This window comes from Narcine bancroftii, chromosome 8 (assembly GCF_036971445.1).
Source record: "Narcine bancroftii isolate sNarBan1 chromosome 8, sNarBan1.hap1, whole genome shotgun sequence".
Lineage (NCBI taxonomy): Eukaryota > Metazoa > Chordata > Chondrichthyes > Torpediniformes > Narcinidae > Narcine > Narcine bancroftii.
In genome coordinates this window covers 74,170,374-74,189,038 of record NC_091476.1, presented here as the reverse complement: position 1 = coordinate 74,189,038, position 18,665 = coordinate 74,170,374, and the positions used below count along the sequence as shown (strand labels likewise).

Genomic DNA, 18,665 nt, shown 5'->3' with positions numbered 1-18,665 from the left:
TTCCTGAGCATAACTTCTCCCATGTTTCCTTCTTTATCTTTGTTTAGATCTTGTTCCCATTTTTGTTTAGTTTTACCATTTGTTTCCTCATTCTCCTTTTCTTGTAGTTTAATATACGTTTGTTATAAATTTTTTGATTATCATTGTGTCTGTAATCACATATTCAAAATTACTTCCCTCTGGTAAACTCAGACTGCTTCCCAATTTGTCCTTCAAGTAGGATTCCAGTTGGTAGTATGCCAACAATGTATCGTGAGTTATATTATATTTATCCTTCATTTGTTCAAAGGATAATAATTTATTTCCTGAAAAGCAATTTTATATTCTTTTGATCCCTTTTTTCTCCCATTCTCTAAAGGAAAGGTTATCTATTGAAAAAAGGAATTAACTGATTTTGCGTCGGTATTAGTTTTGGTAGTTGGTAATTTGTTTTATTCCTTTCTACATGAATCTTCTTCCAAATATTGAGCAGATGATGTAATACTGGAGAATTCCTACGTTGTACCAATTTTTCATCCCATTTATATATGTTCGGGTATCTTCTCCCCTATTTTATCTAGTTCTAATCTAGTCCAATCTGGCTTTTCCCTTGTTTGATAAAAATCTGATAGGTATCTTAAGTGTGCGGCTCTATAATAATTTTTAAAGTTTGGCAGTTGTAAGCCTCCTTGTTTATACCATTCTGTTAATTTATCTAGTGCTATCCTCGGTTTCCTCCCTTTCCATAAAAATTTACTTATTATTTTCTTTAACTCCTTGAAGAATTTATCCGTCAAGTGTATTGACAATGCCTGAAATAGGTATTGTATCCTTGGGAAAATGTATATTTTAATACAGTTTATCCTTCCTATTAGTGTTAGTGGTAAGTCTTTCCAATGCTCTAAGTCGTCCTGTAATTTTTTCATTAGTGGATAATAATTGAGTTTATATAGATGGCCGAGGTTTTTATTTATTTGTATTTCATCAGATGCAAGGAACGACAATGAGATAGACAACAGACTCGCCAAGGCAAATAGTGCCTTTGGAAGACTACACAAAAGAGTCTGGAAAAACAACCAACTGAAAAACCTCACAAAGATAAGTGTATACAGAGCTGTTGTCATACCCACACTCCTGTTCGGCTCCGAATCATGGGTCCTCTACCGGCACCACCTACGGCTCCTAGAACGCTTCCACCAGCGTTGTCTCCGCTCCATCCTCAACATCCATTGGAGCGCTTTCATCCCTAACGTCGAAGTACTCGAGATGGCAGAGGTCGACAGCATCGAGTCCACGCTGCTGAAGATCCAGCTGCGCTGGATGGGTCACGTCTCCAGAATGGAGGACCATCGCCTTCCCAAGATCGTGTTATATGGCGAACTCTCCACTGGCCACCGTGACAGAGGTGCACCAAAGAAAAGGTACAAGGACTGCCTAAAGAAATCTCTTGGTGCCTGCCACATTGACCACCGCCAGTGGGCTGATATCGCCTCAAACCGTGCATCTTGGCGCCTCACAGTTTGGCGGGCAGCAACCTCCTTTGAAGAAGACCGCAGAGCCCACCTCACTGACAAAAGGCAAAGGAGGAAAAACCCAACACCCAACCCCAACCAACCAATTTTCCCTTGCAACCGCTGCAATCGTGTCTGCCTGTCCCGCATCGGACTTGTCAGCCACAAACGAGCCTGCAGCTGACGTGGACTTTTTACCCCCTCCATAAATCTTCGTCCGCGAAGCCAAGCCAAAGAAAGAAATACCTAGGTATCTTATTGCTTGCATTTGCCATCTGAATGGTGATTCTTTCTCAAATTTTGAGAAATCCGCATTATTCATTGGCATTGCTTCACTTTTATTTGCGTTAATCTTGTATCCCAACACTTCTCCATATTCCTTCAATTTCTTTTTTTTTTTTTTTTTTATTTTTAAAATTTTATATTCCTTCAATTTCTTATGTAATTCTTTTATTGATATTTCTGGTTCTGTTAAGTATACTATAACATCATCTGCAAATAAACTGATTTTATATTCCTTGTCTTTTATTTTTATCCCTTTTATTTTATTTTCTGTTCTTATCAATTCTGCTAGTGGTTCTATGGCTAACCCGAACAATAAGGGCGATAGTGGGCATCCCTGCCTTGTTGATTTGCTTAAGTTAAATTGCTTTGATATATATCCATTTACTGTCACTTTCGCCAATGGCCCCTTATATAATGCTTTAATCCAATTAATATATTTCTCTGGTAAACTGAATTTTTGTAGTACTTTGAATAAATAATTCCATTCTACTCTGTCAAAGGCCTTCTCTGCGTCTAAAGCAACCACTACTGTTGGAGCTTTATTTCCTTCTACTGCATGATTTAAGTTAATAAATTTACAAATATTGTCTGTTGTTCATCTTTTTTTAATAAATCCAGTTTGGTCTAGATTTACTATTTTTGGTAGTCGGCTAATCTGTTTGCTAATAGTTCAGCTATTATCTTATAATATGTGTTAAGTAAAGATATTGGTCTATATGACGCTGGTGCGAGTGGATCTTTCCCTGTCTTTGGTATCACTGTAATTATTGCTGTTTTCATGAATCTGGTAAGCTTTGTGTTTTATCAATCTGGTTGATTACTTCCAGGAGGGGAGGAATTAATAAATCTTTAAATGTTTTATAGAATTCTATTGGGAATCCATCCTCTCCTGGTGTTTTATTATTCGGTAGTTTTTTTTATTATCTCTTGTATTTCTACTATTTCAAATGGTTCTGTTAATTTATTTTGTTCCTCTATTTGTAATTTCGGTAGTTCAATTTTAGTTAAAAATTCATCTATTTTGCCATCTTTCCCTTCGTTTTCAGTTTGGTATAATTGTTCGTAGAATTCTCTGAAGTTTTCATTAATCTCCGTTGGATTATATGTGATTTGTTTGTCTTTTTTCCTTGATGCCAATACCATTCTCTTAGTTTGTTCTGTCTTAAGCTGCCATGCTAGAATTTTTTTTCTCCTAGTTCATAATATTTCTGTTTCGTCTTCATTATGTTCTTCTCCACCTTATATGTTTGTAGTGTTTCATATTTTATTTTTTTATCTGCCAATTCTCTTCTTTTAGTTGTGTCTTCCTTCATTGCTAATTCTTTTTCTATATTTACTATTTCCCTTTCCAACTGCTCTGTTTCCTGATTGTAGTCCTTCTTCATCTTAGTTACATAGCTTATTATTTGCCCTCTGATGAACGCTTTCATTGCGTCCCATAGTATAAACCTATCTTTCACTGATTCCGTATTTATTTCAAAGTACATTTTAATTTGTCTTTTAATTAATTCTCTAAAATCCTGCCTTTTAAGTAGCATGGAGTTTAATCTCCATCTATACATTCTTGGAGGGATGTCCTCTAACTCTATTGTCAATATCAGGGGTGGGTGGTCCAATAATATTCTAGCTTTATATTCTGTTTTTCGTACTCTGTCTTGCATGTGAGCTGATAACAGGAATAGGTCTATTCTTGAGTATGTTTTATGTCTACCCGAATAATATGAATATTCCTTTTCCTTTGGGTGTTGTTTCCTCCATATATCCAAAAGTTGCATTTCTTCCATCGATTTAATTATAAATTTGGTTACTTTGTTCTTCTTTCTGTTAATTTTTTTTCCCAGTTTTATCCATGTTTGAATCCAAATTAAGGTTGAAATCCCCTCCTATTAATATGTTCCCTTGCGTGTCTGCTATCTTCAATAAAATATCTTGCGTAAATTTTTGATCTTCTTCGTTAGGTGAATATACATTGAGTAAATTCCAAAACTTCGAATATATCTGACATTTTATCATTACGTATCTCCCTGCTGGATCTATTATTTCCTCTTCTATTTTAATTGGTACATTTTGACAGATTAATATAGCTACTCCTCTTGCTTTTGAATTATATGACGCTGCTGTTACATGTCCTATCCAATCTCTCTTTAATTTCTTGTGCTCCACTTCAGTTAAGTGTGTTTCTTGCACGAATGCTATATCAAATTTTTTCTTTTTTCAGTAAATTTAGCAGTTTCTTCCTTTTGATTTGGTTCTGTATTCTGTTGGGGGAACTTCTTCTCAAAGAGAGCGATGTGGGTGGGGAATAAGCTGCTGGCTGAAGTGGTGAATGCGGACTCAGTTTTAACATTTAAGAAGAATTTGGACGGGTACGTGGACGGGACGGGTATAAAGGGCTATGGACCGAGTGCAGGTCAATGGGACTAGGCAGAAAAATAGTTCAGCTCAAACAAGAACATGTTTCTGCAATGTATTGTTCTGTGGTTGAAAGGCGGGGACAGAGAGAAGGAAAGGAATGTATTTACCCTGAGTTTCTCGAACAGCTCGGCAAGTTTGAGCAGGTTTCTGTAAAAGAAATGCAACATGAGACATTGATCTTAATGGAACTCAGCCAACCCTTAACCTGCCAGTTAAACAGTGCCTGCATGCACAGGGAAGCAATGAGTTGGAGCCTTGCATGGTAGATCGAGCCAAACTTCCTGGCAGCCACAGGCACTACCCATTGAACAGTGTCTGCATGCACAAGGAAGCAATGAGTTGGAGCCTTGCATGGTAGATCGAGCCAAACTTCCTGGCAGCCGCAGGCACCAGAGATAGTGGGAGCAGAAGGCAGCTCCCTGCGTACAACTGCTGCAGGGGATCCCTCGAACATCAAAACCAAACCACAGAGGCTGGAAATCTGGAATTACCACAGATAACACCAGCAATGGTGAGGGTAGGATGGCTGGGGTAAACGGTTAGCGCAATGCTGTTACAGTGGCAGCAATCAAGATTGGGGTTCAAATGCTGCACTGTCTGCAAGGAGTTTGTATGTTCTCCCACGTCTGCATGGGTTTTCCCCAGGGGCTCCGGTTTCCTCCCACCATTCAAAACGTACCAGAAGTGTAAGTCATTGGGTGTAATTGGGCGGCATTGCCTTGTGGGCCTTTTACTGGGCTATATGTCTAAATTTAAATTTAACCCTCATTAGGGCAGACAGCAACTGTGGAGAATGAAAGGAAATTTCTGGTCTGACAAATCTCATGACATGTTAAATACTTGCCTTTCCACAGACAGTCCCCGAGCTGCTGAGTGCTTAAAATTAAATGCTCACTGAAAGAATAATGCTCCCTCCGCACCGTCCCGTCACACACTCCCGGGGTCAGACACAGAGTGAAGCTCCTTCCGCACCGTCCCGTCACTCACCCCTGGGGTCAGACACTGAGTGAAGCTCCTTCCTCACTGTCCCATCACTCATTCCTGGGGTCAAACACAGAGGGAAGTTCCTTCCGCACTGTCCTGTCACACACTCCTGGGGTCAGACACAGAGTGAAGCTCTCACGCACCATCTCATCACACACTCCCGGGGTCTGACACAGAGTTCACAGTCCTATCACACGCTCCCGGGGTCAGACATAAAGTGAAGCTCCCTCCACACCGTCCCGTCCCTCACTCCCGGGGTCAGACACAGAGGGAAGCTCCCTCCGCATAGTTCCATCACACGTTCCCGGGATCAGACACAGAGTGAAGCTCCCTCCACACCATCCCATCACACACTCCCGGGGTCAGACACAGAGTGAAGCTTCCTTCGCCTGTCCCATCACACTCTCCTGGGGAGAAGACACAGAGTGAAACTCCCTCTGCACTGTCCCCGGGGTCAGACACAGAAATTAAGCTTGAAAAAATTAACCAATGTATTAAAAGCTCCCCCTACCCTGTCCACACTCTTCATCCCCCTCCCGCCAGGAAGAACATTCACAAGTGTGAGATCACGACCCCCAAAATTCAAGTAGCTTATTTTCTGCTTTTATCAGACTCCAGAATGGCCCTCAAACTATGCTGCTCTGTACCATCTGATTTCATTCGATCACTTTGTACTGCCTGACTTGCTGTCTTACTTACCTGGATGTTTAGGATGGTTGCACACCACTGGAGTGGGATTCAACCAGGGAATTTCAAGAGCACTCCTACTGCCCTCTCCCCATGACCCGCGGGTGTCTATATCACTACCCCCCCCCCCCCAAACCCACAACCACAAGCAAACAGAAATAAAATGGTTACTCCACACTCGAGCTCCCCTACTTGCTGAGCGTGCTCACGTCCAAGGTTCCCAAACTGGACAAGGCGGAAGAGATTGGAATGTAATCTTCGGCAACATCTGTGGAGACAGAGTCAGCGTTTCAGCTCACCTTACCCACCCCCTTTCCCGACGGAATTCCACCATCGGAACTCCAGCCTTGGAGTCCACTTCACTGGTGACCGATCGTGGACACTCAGCGTCTCCTCACTTGTCAGGGAGGAGCAACAGTGACTGCACTTCCAGAGAAGATATGAGTTGGGTGAGGCTACCAGCCTTCATCGTGCCAACCTTCTACAGGAGCTCTAGCAAGAGCATCCTGGCAGGCTGCATCACAGTGTGAGTTCGGTGCTGCAGAGAAATGGATCGAAGGTCAACCCACTGGATCATAAAAGCGGCAGAGAAGATCACTGGAGTCTCCCCCACCATGGACATGATCTACTGGGATCGTGGCATTGGGTTCAAGACAATACTGTCATCTGATTGTACAAGTATATCTATCCCATGAGGGTGAAGGCTGGAACAATAGGGGTATTTAAGAGACTCTTAGACAGGCACGTGGATGTAAGAAAAAACAGAGGGTTTTGAGGTAGGGAGGGTTCAGTAGGAAATACATGGGTCAGCAGTACAATGAGGGCTGAAAGGTCTGTACTGCACTGCAGTGTTGCAAGTTCAAAAAGGGAGCAGATCAGGAACCCCAGACTCCATCCCCAATAAACCCATCAGGTCTGACAGTGTTTGAAACTTTGATACTGTGCGATGAGATAATATGGTGAGGGGGGGGGGGGGGGTGCAGGACCACTAGCATGAGCTCAACTAGAATCTCATCCTGTTACGGAACAGGACTGAGGGACCGAATAGGCACTGGTACAAACAAGCTGGGGCATGAATGACAGAGATCACGTGCCCAGGACAGGGGCAATGGAAGATGGATGAATAACAGACTACAGCTTGGCGGAAACACACTTTTGTGAGATCGGGTCTTGCGGTCTGCCTTCAGGGTAGCATCTTTCACCCGGTTGTGATACTCGATCAGAAAAGTTCTCTCGTGCTCAAAGAATTCGTCCACTTCCTGCAGGAGAAAGGGGGGACAGCATAAAGAGCAAGTTAACCACTTCAAACTCAAATGTTTCATTCACCTCTGCATGTTTTAGGGGATGCTTTATGGGGCAGAGGGAGCTTCACTCTGTGTCTGACCCAGGGAGTTTGTGACGGGACGGTGCGGAAGGGACCAGTGAGGGACTCAGTGACTGAAGGTCCTGCACAAACTGCGGGCACTTGGAGACTTGCGATGGTGGGTGGGTACCTGAATGGGATTTGAGTAGGCGCTGAGGGCCAGAAGAGTTCTCGAGACACTGGGGGCTTCCTGATTTTGTTGGAGGTTCGGATCTGGAGCTCGGGTTGCTGACGGATTGGACAGGAGTGTGTGCGGCGGCAGAGGCTGCGGGAATGCTGGAGATGATTTCATGGACACTCAGTGACTCTGAATGACTCTCTTCTGCTTCTCTTTCTCTTATTGTTAGGGGAACCAGACAATCATAGCAACTGTTTGCCTTACAGCAGGTTCAGGTTGAACTATATCATGTATATTACAATTTTCATGCCAATAAAAGGAATCTATTCTGTAATTTTTAAAGTTAATTTTAAGCCTAATCCTATAACTGCCTTGTTTGGTATTGATGAAGAGAGTGGCACAACTCTAACAGCATCTGATTTGCACGTACAGGTACACAATCTTTTATTTGGACATCTAAAATTTGGCAAGTGGGGAGAGAGACGGCAGCATGAGTTGGGTGGGCGAGGGGGAGAGACCAGCAGCACGAGTTGGGCGGGTGAGGGGATGGGAAACAGCAGCGTGACTGGAAGGTGGGGGGTGGGGGGTGGGGGTGCATATGGCAGCACAATTCGGGAGAGCTTAAATCTGGCTTTCTGAAATCCGGAACACAATGTCCCCCAAGGGTTCTGGATAAAGGATTGTGTACCTGTATTAGCTTTTACTGAAGACGGGCACTTAGACGAGCTCTCAGCAGCACAAGGACAGCTTCTACCCCGCTGCCATCAGATTCCTGAATGATCAGTGAACCACAGACATGGCCCGACCTTTTGGGCACTGTCATTGTTATTTTTTTAACGTAATGTTGTCAGATGGTTATAATACGAATGTTTGCCCTGTGATGCTGCTACAAAACACTGAATTTCACGACTTGTTCATGACAATAAATCCTGATTCTGAAACTTCTCTTTTTTATTAAATAATTTTTTATTTTTCACACTATGAACCATATCAACCAAAATATATACAAATGTTTCTCATTAAATATACACAGTGGCATTTTCTCTCTTTTTTTCCCCCCATCCTCCCTCCCCCCCCTCCAAAACAAATAAATATTCAACATATACAATACAATAAAACCATTAAACAAAGGAAAAACAAACCAGAAAAATGTGTCATCTACTTTTATAGACTGGATCATGTCATTTTGTCTTCTTATCATTTTAGGGGGTGGAGGTCCGAGGCAAGCCCTCTCTGTTATGTTCCATGTATGGTTCCCATATTTGTTCAATGTGACTTTATTTTTTAATTATGTTATTTTTTCCAATGGAATACATTTATTCATTTCCATGTACCATTGCTGTATTCTCATGCTCTCTTCCATTTTCCAAGTTGACATAATACATATTTTTGCTACTGTTAAGGCTATCATAATAAATCTTTTTTGTGCTTTATCCAATTTGAGGCCTAATTCTTTACTTCTTATATCACTTAGAAGAAAGATCTCTGGATTTTTTGGTATGTTATTTTTTGTGATTTTATTTAATATCTGATTTAGTTCTTTCCAAAACATTTTCACTTTCGTACATGCCCAAATTGCATGTACTGTTGTTCCCATTTCCTTCTTTCAGCGAAAACATCTATCTGATAATGTTGGATCCCATTCTTTTAACTTTTGAAGCATGATATATAGCCCGTGTAATCAATTATACTGCATCTTGTGTTTATTATATTCTTCATAGTTCCAGAACATAACTTTTTCCATGCTTTATTTTTTTATCTTTATGTTTAAATCCTTTTCCCACTATTTTTTAGGTTTATAGCTTATTTCATCATTTTCATTATCTGGCATCTTAATGTGCATGTTGGTTATAAATCTTTTAATTATCATTGTGTCTGTAATCACATATTCAAAGCGGTTTCCTTCTGGTAATCTCAGTCTGTTTCCCAATTTATCCTTTAAATAAGCTTTCAGTTAGTTGATGATATGCAAACATTGTACCATGAGTTATTCCATATTTGTACTTCAACTGTTCAAATGTTAATAAATTATTTCCCAAAAAACAATTTTCTATTCTTTTCATTCCTTTTCTCTCTCATTCTCTAAAGGATTGTAAAAGGGATTAGTGGATTTTACATCAATAATAATTTTGGTATTTGGTAATTTGTTTTTTTCCTTTCTAAGTGGATCTTCTTCCATATATTAAGTAAATGATGCAATACTGGTGAGCTTTTATATTGCACCAGCTTTTCATTCCACTTATAAAGTATATGTTCCGGTACCTTCTCCCCTATTTTATCTAGTTCTATCTTAGTCCAGTCTAGTTTTTCCCTTGTCTGGTAAAAATCTGATAAATACCTTAATTGTGCTGCTCTGTAACAATTTTTAAAGTTTGGTAACTGCAAACCACCTTGGTTATACCTCTCTGTTAATGTATCTATTGCTACCCTCAGTTTCCCCCCTTTCCACAAGAATTTCCTTATTATTCTCTTTAGTTCATTAAAGAATTTCTCTGTTAAGAGAATTGGCAACAATTGAAATAAGTATTGTATCCTTGGGAAGACATTCATTTTAATGCAATTTACCCTCCCTATCAACGTTAGTGGTAATTCTTTCCAATGTTCTAAGTCATCCTGCAATTTCTTTATTAGTGGCTGATAAATTAGTTTGTACAGGTGGTTTAAGTTATATCTAACCTGATACCTAGGTATCGGATTGCTTGTGTTTGCCATTTAAATGGTGATTCTTTTTTAAATTTTGTATAATCCGCATTACTCATTGGCATCACTTCACTTTTATTTGCGTTGATCTTGTACCCTGATATTTCTTCATACTCCTTCAATTTCCTATGTAATTCTTTTATTGATATTTCTGGTTCTGTTAGGTATACTATGATGTCATCTGCAAATAAGCTGATTTTATACTCCTTCTCCTTTATTTTTATCCCTTTTATTTTATTTTCTGTTCTTATCAGTTCTGCCAATGGTTCTATTGCTAAAGCGAACAATGAGGGAGATAGTGGACATCCCTGTCTAGTTGACCTACTTAATTTAATTTGGTTCGATACGAAACCATTTACCTTCACCAATGGTCCATTATATAATGCTTTAATCCAATTAATATATTTTTCTGGTAGATTGAACCTCTGTAATATTTTAAATAAATAATTCCATTCTACCCAATCAAAGGCTTTTTCTGCCTCTAAGCAACAGGCACTGTTGGCTTCTTATTTCCTTGAACTGCATGAATTAGATTAATAAGTTTACAGACATTATCCGGTGTTCATCTTTTCTTAATAAATTCAGTTTGATCTTGTTTTACTATTTTTGGTACACAATCACCCAATCTGTATGCCAATAATTTCGCTATTATCTTATAATCTGAGTTAAGTAGAGATATTGGTCTAAATAATGCTGGTGTTAATGGATCCTTCCTGGTCTTTGGTATTACTGTAATTATTGCTGTCTTACATGAATCTGGAAAGTTTTGTGTTTCTTCTATCTGTTTCATTACTTCCAGGAGAGGAAGAATTAATAAGTCTTTAAATGTTTTATAGAATTTTATTTGGAATCCATCCTCTCCTGGCATTTTATTGTTCAGCAGCTTTTTTAATATATCCTGTACTTCCTCTATTTCAAATGGTTTTATTAGTTTGTTTTGCTCCTCTTCTTGCAATTTCGGCAGTTCAATCTTATCTAAAAACTCTTCTATTTTATCATCTTTCCCCTCATTCTCAGTTTGGTATAATTGTTCATAAAATTCCTTAGAAGTTCTCATTAGTCTCTATTGGATTATATGTAATTTGTTTGTCCTTTTTCTTTGATGCCAATATAGTTCTTGTTGCTTGTTCTGTTTTAAGTTGCCAGGCTAATATTTTATGTGTTTTTTTCTCCCAGTTCGTAAAACTTTTGCTTTATTTTCATTATGTTCTTCTCCACCTTGTACGTTTGTAATGTTTCATATTTTATTTTGTTTGTCCGCCAATTCTCTCCTTTTCATTATATCATCCACTTTTACTAGTTCCTTTTCTGTACTTACTATTTCCCTTTCCAACTGCTCTATTTCCTTTTTCATCTTAGTTACATAACTTATTATCTGCCCTCTAATGAAGGCTTTAATTGCATCCCATAATATAAATTTGTCTTTCACTGATTCCATGTTTATTTCAAAATATGTTTTAATTTGGTGTTCAATAAACTCTCTAAATTCCTGCCTTTTAAGTAGCATGGAGTTTAACCTCCATCTATATGTTCTTGATGGGATGTCCTCCAGTTCTATTGCTAATTACAGGGGTGAATGATCAGATAGTAATCTAGCTTTACATTCAGTTTTCCTAACTCTCCTTTGAATATGGGCCGACAACAAAAACATATCAATGCCTACTTGAATAATATGAGTATTTCTTCTCTCTCTTGGGTGCTGCCTCCATATATATATATATATATATATATACATCCATAAATTTCATTTCCTCCATTGATTTAACCATAAATTTGGCCATTTTATTCTTTTTGTTTGTCTTTTGTCCAGTTTTATCCAACATTGGATCCAAATTAAGGTTAAAATGCCCTCCTATCAATATATTCCCTTGTGTATCTACAATCTTCAAAAAAATATCTTGCATAAACTTTTGATCCTCCTCATTAGGTGCATAAATATTGAGCAAATTCCAAAATTCTGAATATATCTGACACTTTATAATTACATACCTCCCTGTAATGGATGGGTCACGTCTCCAGAATGGAGGACCATCGCCTTCCCAAGATCGTATTATATGGCGAGCTCTCCACTGGCCACCGTGACAGAGGTGCACCAAAGAAAAGGTACAAGGACTGCCTAAAGAAATCTCTTGGTGCCTGCCACATTGACCACCGCCAGTGGGCTGATAACGCCTCAAACCGTGCATCTTGGCGCCTCACAGTTTGGCGGGCAGCAGCCTCCTTTGAAGAAGACCGCAGAGCCCACCTCACTGACAAAAGGCAAAGGAGGAAAAACCCAACACCCAACCCCAACCAACCAATTTTCCCTTGCAACCGCTGCAATCGTGTCTGCCTGTCCCGCATCGGACTGGTCAGCCACAAACGAGCCTGCAGCTGACGTGGACTTTTTTACCCCCTCCATAAATCTTCGTCCGCGAAGCCAAGCCAAAGAAGAAGACCTCCCTGCTGGATCTATTATTTCCTCCTCTATTTTGATTGGTACATTTTTATTAATTAATATAGCTACACCTCTCGCTTTTGAATTATATGATGCTACGTGTCCTACACAGTCTCTCTTTAATTTATGTTCCACTTCAGTTAGATGCGTTTTCTGCACAAATGCTATATCTATTTTTTCTTTTTTCAGTAAATTTAATAGTCTCTTCCTTTTAATTTGGTTATGTATTCCATTAATGTTTATAGACATATAGTTCAACGTGGCCATCTCATATCCTGTTTACACCTCATTTCCACTTCCTCACCACCACCATCCCCCTTTTCCCCATTTTTATCTCTGTTTTCCCTTTTCAAATTCAATGTATGACAACACATTTAAAACATAAAATACTCCAACAACTCCCTCATCCAATATTACCTTAACCCCAAATAGCTCCCCCCTCTCTGAGTTGCCCCTTATCCCTTGCTGGGCAACCACATCTCCCCTTTTTATTTGGTTTGCGATCCTGTTCGCAAGCGTCAACTGATTTCGCAGTGATGGTTATTCTCTCCCCCCAACCCCCCAGAAAACACTTTTTTTTATATATATAAACACATATAACAAAGTTCTCATTTTTATTCCCCTTACTTTCTTCCTTCCCTTCTCTTTTTTAGTTCTTTACATATACATTGTTTTTACATCTTTATATATACTTTATCGCCATTCTTCATTCTTATTACATTTCTTCATCTCTCCTTCTGTCCTGCAAGTGTTCTGCAAATTCTTGTGCCTCCTCCAGATCCGAGAACAGTCTGTTTTGCTCCCTGGGGATAAATATTTTAAGCATAGCTGGATGTCTTAACATGAATTTATAACCTTTTTTCTATAGGATCGATTTTGCTGTATTAAACTCCTTCCTCTTCTTTAAGAGTTCAAAACTTATGTCTGGGCAAAAAAATATTTTTTGACCCTTGTATTTTATTCCTTGCCCGCTCCAGTATATTTTCTCTTGTCGTATATTTCAAAAGTTTTACTAAAATGGATCTTGGTTTTTGATGTATTTGTGGTTTCGGAGCTAGTGTTCTGTGTGCCCTTTCCATTTCTTCCTGCATTTCTGTCGTTCCCTAGACCTTCGGGATCCAAACTTTTATCAATTCCTTCATATCTGTGCCTTCTTCTTCCTTCAGGCCCACTATTTTTATGTTGTTTCACCTACTATAATTTTCCAACATATTAATTTTCTGAGCTAACAACTCTTGTTTCTCTTTAATTTTTTAATCACTTTCTTCCAATTTTCCTCTTAAGTCATTTACTTCCATTTCTACAGCTGTTTCTCATTCTTGCACATTTTCTACTCTTTTCCCCATTTCTGTCACGACTATTTCTAATCTTTGCATTTTATCTTCTGTTCTTTTCATTTTTTCTTTTAATTGCACTAAATTCTAATGACAACCATTCTTTTAATGATCTCATTTGTTCTTCAAAAAAAGCTTTATCTATATTCTGTCCATCTGTTTGACGTTCTATTTCTCTGTGAAGATCTTGGTCTTCTTCTTCCTCTTTTTCTGTGTCTGTACCTGTGTTTGTGTTTTCTTCTTCTCTTTGTATCTGTGTCTCTTCTGGTTTTTCTGATGAATTGCTCACTTCGTCGAACCTCTTCTTGCTTGGCCTCTTGCTGTTGGTCCTCTCCTCTGAGCTGCTCATCTGTCGGGCCTCCTGCTGCTGCTGCTCCTCTTGCCGTTCACCCCGTCAACTTTCTTTCTCACCTGGTACTTCACTCCCTCTCCTGCCGCTTTCCTCATCTTCCAGCTGAGAGCCCTGGTGTCGGGCGTCCCTCAGCTGGTCGCACCGTGACTGTCCGCTCCTCGGCTGAGCCCCCCTCTCTTCGATGCTTTCCTTTACCTTAAATTGTGCAGTTGCACACTTTCATTTGGCTCAGAGAGCCATTTTTGCAGTCCACCGGTCGGGGGGGGTCGCAACTCCACAGGGCTGACACCAACCTTGGAGATCAGGTGCTCTTCTCCAACATGGCTCCCTATTCCTTTGTGCAGGGTAAGGCCTTCTCCTTTCTATTCCAGTGTCTATTCTTTTTTTCCATTGTTTTTACTTTTTTCTTCTTAGGTGCCATCTTCTTTCTCTTCTCTGCAACTTTATCTTTTATTTCTTATATTTTATATTTGTTGAACTTTGTCTTTTCTTGACTTTTTTTCTTCTTTTCTGGAGAGGGCTGGTTTTACCCGACCGGCCACTACTCCATCACATGACTCCTATTCTGAAACTTCTCTTAAGGCTGGGATGTTGCTCAGATGGAGGGACATTACCCAGCTGACTCGTGCTCAATGGCTACGTGAACGTCATGACATGTTTAAAGTTAGACAAGATTAGCTGCTCAATTTACAATTTGAATTTTCAAACACTGTGGGGACCTTTTATGAATTATTTTCAGAATCTCTGATTTGATAATGAAAGGAGAAGTGTTGACTAATAAGGTCATTTATCATTTTGATATGGAATTCTATTTTCTTCTCTCCTGGCCAAACAGCTTTGTTTTTGGTAAAATGAGTTTAGACTTTAAAAAAAAATCAATGTAATGTGATTTGTTTTAAATTAAATCAAAGTATTGAGTCTAGGAGTTGGGATGTTTCGTTGAAGTTGTTTAAGACATTGGTGAGGCCAAATTTAGAGTATTGTGTTCAGTTCTGGGCGCCTAACTAGTAAGCTCGAAAGAGTGCAGAGATTTACTAGGATGTTGCCAGGTCTTCAGGAACTGAGTTGCAGGGAAAGGTTAAACAGGTTGGGATTTTATTCCTTGGAGCGAAGAAGAATGAGGAGAGATTTAATAGAGGTTTACAAGATTTTGAGAGGTATAGACAGAGTGGATGCGAGTTGGCTTTTTCCACTTAGATTGGGGAAGATAAACATGAGAGGTCATTGTTTTAAGATGGGGGGGGGGGGGGAAGGTTTAGGGGGAAGTTCTTCATTCAGAGAGCGTTGGGAGTGTGGAACGAGCCACCATCTGATGTGGTGAATGGGGGCTCGATTCTAAGTTTTAAGGGATGGGAGAGGCCTGAAGGGTTATAGAATGGGAGCAGGTCAGTGGGACTAGGGAGATGATGGTCAGCACAGGCTAGAGGGGCAGAATGGCCTGTTTTCTGTGTTGTAGCATGGTTAATTGAGTTTGCGGGGTACCTTGGATGAACTGGTATGATCTAAGTGTAATGTAGTAGTTTGGGACTTTTAACCTGTATTTTTGTGTACTCTGTATTTTTCAATGTTGAACTTCAATTTCAATAATAATACTGAAAGAAAAGGAATCTCGAACAAGTTTCAGCTTTACCTTAATCCCGGATATGCCAGTGATCAATGCCTCATCTGCACTCTTCACAATGTTCTTCAGAAACCCACCCAGGATCTCTTTCTTGTTCTTCCCACGCACGCTTAGCTGTTGAAAGAGGGCGATTACCTCATTAGGCCTTTCACCAGCAGAAGGCCGCACGGGGAGAGACAGGCCCTGAGACACCGTGGCATGGATCAGGTGATCCCTCTGCTGCCCGCCTTGTCCCACCACCCGACGCTAACCTGAAGCAGGACCAAATCCATAACAAGTCCCTCGGCCGTAATAAACATCACGGGCTTCACCCATGTCCCAGGGATGCTTGCCTGAGCCAGCGGCAAAGTTGCATTGGTCACAGCCTCGAGAATTGCTTGGGCTGGAGACTGAGAGCGAAGGTGGAGCTTCAATTTCCCTGGGCCCTCTCGATCCAGTGGGAGGGGGATTGGGCCCCTTATCCCCTGGGGCTCCTCAACCTAGTAGAGGAATGGCTCCCTTCTTCCCCCTCCCACCTCACCCCACCCCATTCCTCTTGTCTCAAACGAGGGGGGAAAACACCCCACTTGACCAGGTCCAGCGAGAGATGGAAAGGGGGCCCCTCTGGTCTCTATGGGGGCCCCTCGATCCTGTGGGAGATGGAACATCCCACTTCGACCCTCGGGGGGGGGGGGAAGGAACAGACTCCCCCCCCCACCACCTACATCTTGGGGACTCGCCGAGGATAGAACAGACTCACATCCTGATCGTACTCCAGAAATACATAGAAGTTGTGATCCTTTCTGAGTACGGGGTGGGCAGCCAATCGCTGAAGGAAAACCTCGTGCATGGCCACTGTCTTCTTAAAGATTGCCAGGTACTCGCTGTGGGGAGAAGAACGCATCGTCACTGGCCACACTGGCAGGGAACCGGTCAGGACGGCTGATCCTCCCCTCCCCTCTTGGAGTGGATTGACAGGTAGGGAGTACTTGATGGATCATGGCAGGGATCATGATCTTGACACCTGACAAGGAGACCTCAGGCAGTCCAGATCTGAAACGGCATTTCTAAGACCATTACACCAAACACAGGGCCTCTCAGGGCTGTGTGCGTAGTCCACTGCTGCTCACTCTGCTGACTCAAGACTGTACAGCCATACACAGCTCGAACCACATCATCAAGACCATGGTGGGGAGGAGTCACGTGATGGAGTAGTGGCCAGTAGTGGAATACCAGCCCTCTCCAGAAAAGAAGGAAAAAAGTAAAGAAAAAGCAAAGCCACAGACACACAAACCACAACAAATAAAAAATAAAGGTGTGGAGAAAATGGCTCCAAAGAAAGAAAAGCCAAAAACAACGGGAAGAAAAGAAGACGCTGGAAGAGAAAGGTGAAGGCCTTACCTGTACGAAGAAGCAGGGACCCACCGTGGAGAGAGGAGCCCACTCCCTGAGGTCAGTGGAAACCCCGAGGGGATACGACCCACCGAATGCAGGACTACAAGGATGGCTCACGGAACCAAACAGAGGTGCGCGCTGCGCATGACAAAGACAACACCGACGGGAGGGGGGACCAGCTGTGGAGTGGAACTCCACAGCTTGAACAGCTGAGTAAGACCCAACAGCAGGGCTCCCAGCGAGAAGATACAGAAAATAACGGGAAGGAGGAGAATGAAAAAAGGAAATCAGAGACTCAACAGATGACCAGCCCAGAAGAAGAGGACCAACATCAAGACACCATTAATAAAAAAAATACCCAGTAAACTGAGACAAACAGCCCAACAAGAAAGACAAAAGAGACACAGATACAAGGAAGCGAGGTAGAGGATACAGGATACAGGTCCTGGAGTGGACTCAGGGGAAGAGGAGAGAGAACATCAAGCTCTGCACAGAGAAATAGAAGATAAAGGGAATGGACTGTACTTAGACATGAAATTTTTTGAAGAATATATGGAAGCAGTAAAAGAATGGCAGATACAAAAATTTAATAAAATAAAAAGAAGAATAAAAGGTACAGAAGAAAAAGTGAGTAGATTAGAGATGGTAATGACAGAAATAGGGAAAAGAGTAGACAAGGTGGAAGAACGAGAAACAGCCATAGAAATGGAAGTGGATGACTTAAAAAGGAAATTGGAAAAATATGATAAAAAAGTTAAAGAAACACAGGAGTTGTTAGCTCAGAAGATGGATATAATGGAAAACTATAATAGGAGAAACAATATAAAGATAGTGGGCCTTAAGGAAGATGAAGAAGGCAAAGATATGAAAGAATTTATAAAAGAATGGATCCCGAGGGTCCTAGGAATGCCAGAATTACAAGAAGGAATGGAAATAGAAAGGACACACAGAACATTAGCCCCTAAACCACAGCCACAACAAAAACCAAGGTCCATTCTAGTAAAATTCCCGACCTATACGACAAGAGAAAACATATTGGAGAAGGCAATGAAAAAAAATAAGGGAAGACAAAAAGCCACTGGAATACAAAGGTCAAAAAATTTTTTTCTACCCAGACATAAGTTTTGAGCTCCTGAAGAAGAAGGGGTTTAACACAGCAAAATCGATCCTATGGAAAAAAGGCTATAAATTGATGTTAAGTTATCCAGTGGTGCTTAAAATAGTTATCCCGGGGCAGCAAAGCAGACTGTTCCCAGATCCGGAAAAAGCATGAGAATTTGCAGAACACCTGCAAAACAGACAGAGAGATGAAGAGATGTAACAAAAACAAGAATGACGACAAACTTCATATAAAGAAGAAAAATAATGTATAAGTAGAAGAAAGGGAAGGAAGGAAGTAAGGGGGAAAATAAGATAGAGAGCTTTGTTATATGTGAAGATAAAAGTCTTTTCTGGAGGGGGCTGGGTGGGAGAGAATAACAGTCACTGCGAAATCAGTTGACGCT

The 18,665-nt window shown here is 40.8% G+C and overlaps 1 protein-coding gene and 1 long non-coding RNA gene across 3 annotated transcripts in view; both read right to left on the bottom strand.

Annotated features, from left to right (window-relative positions):
* The window catches only part of LOC138740887 (uncharacterized), a 257,137-nt gene that overhangs the window by 82,846 nt on the left and 155,626 nt on the right, over positions 1-18,665 (bottom strand). The window lies entirely within an intron of this gene.
* Positions 1-18,665, bottom strand: part of LOC138740880 (sorting nexin-32-like) — a 90,660-nt gene that overhangs the window by 16,718 nt on the left and 55,277 nt on the right. For both annotated transcript variants that reach the window (XM_069894147.1, XM_069894148.1), the window contains 5 exons: positions 16,526-16,649; positions 15,796-15,900; positions 7,015-7,120; positions 6,054-6,129; positions 4,298-4,337 (listed from right to left, as the gene is read on the bottom strand). In XM_069894147.1, the coding sequence (XP_069750248.1) occupies positions 4,298-4,337; positions 6,054-6,129; positions 7,015-7,120; positions 15,796-15,900; positions 16,526-16,649 (451 nt within the window). The remainder of the gene's footprint in view (positions 1-4,297; positions 4,338-6,053; positions 6,130-7,014; positions 7,121-15,795; positions 15,901-16,525; positions 16,650-18,665) is intronic.